The sequence below is a fragment of the Amphimedon queenslandica genome, unplaced genomic scaffold (assembly GCF_000090795.2).
Source record: "Amphimedon queenslandica unplaced genomic scaffold, v1.1 AMPQUscaffold_915_Cont27069, whole genome shotgun sequence".
NCBI lineage: Eukaryota > Metazoa > Porifera > Demospongiae > Haplosclerida > Niphatidae > Amphimedon > Amphimedon queenslandica.
In genome coordinates this window covers 1-1,077 of record NW_003558736.1, presented here as the reverse complement: position 1 = coordinate 1,077, position 1,077 = coordinate 1, and the positions used below count along the sequence as shown (strand labels likewise).

The following is a 1,077-nucleotide window of genomic DNA, read 5'->3' as shown; positions in this document are numbered from 1 at the left end:
ATCATTCACATTCCAAATATAAAAACCATTAGGGGCTCCAGTGATATTGGTATAATCCTCCACATTGATGACATCAGGAGTTGAAGACACATTCAGTACATGATAGGTAACCCCATCACCTTTATTGAGTCCCACCTGAGCCGGAGTACCATTGATACCTCCAGTACCTCCACTGGCGTCACCAGAGTACCAGTTGATACCTCCTTCAGGGAACAGGAACATTGCATATGATGTAGCTCCATTTGTTGCTAGTACACACTGGAATGTATTGGTCTAAAGGAGTGCTAACAATAATAGAGTCAATAGAGTACAAACCTTGTCAGTGTTCTTGTCATAATATCCAACACTGTCCCAAGTAGCTATGAGTATCTCATTAGGTACAAAGTCCTGATCATTACTGAAGTATTGGATCACTTCTTCTCTGACACTCAGTACAGTAGAGATATCACTGGTAGCTCTGTACCACACGTGACCTCTGGGGGAACCAGGTACGTATCCATCAGGTAATCTGATGTCTACATCAGCCCAGAATGGAGATATGAGTGGAGAGTCATCCAGTGGGAATGGCTGAGGGTTGTAAGCATGTACTGGAGCTATGAATGATATAACACCATTAGTGTTAACCTGCAGATATACAAGTATAACTATAACTAAAGTATGGTCAAGTGTCTTACATAGAAGGTATTGTATGTGGTTTCATAGAATATGAATCCATAAGTGAAGTTGAGTGGCCCTATGCTTCCATCATCATTAGGAGGGAGTTCACTGTCACCAGCACTCACCCCATAGGGAAACAAACTAGCAGAAGAGACACAACCAGCCAAGAAGAACAGCAAGAAAATCTTTAAAATAATCATCTCCATCACTTAGCTAATACAAGATCAATGCCCAGTTGCAGGTAGGGCAGTATTGCAGTACCTTAAAGAGCAACAGTTGGGTTGATAACAAGACCTGCTATATGCAGTTGAATATATAGAGTGAGGGAATAACTGGAACTAGACTAAACTATTGAAAGGGTTGGGCCAAATAAGCTGACAACAGTAGGCCTGCTTTGATAGAATTATCAAATTTCACAAA

General features: G+C 41.1%; 1 protein-coding gene across 1 annotated transcript; it reads right to left on the bottom strand.

Annotated features, from left to right (window-relative positions):
* Positions 1-9: 9 nt before the first annotated feature.
* Positions 10-863, bottom strand: LOC105316365 (sushi, nidogen and EGF-like domain-containing protein 1; the record flags this gene model as incomplete). The annotated part of the gene is made up of 3 exons (XM_011411203.1): positions 675-863; positions 316-624; positions 10-273 (listed from the first exon to the last, which is right to left on the bottom strand). Coding segments are annotated over exons 1-3 (762 nt in total), but the record flags the coding sequence as incomplete, so codon positions are not given.
* Between the last annotated feature and the right edge of the window lie 214 nt (positions 864-1,077).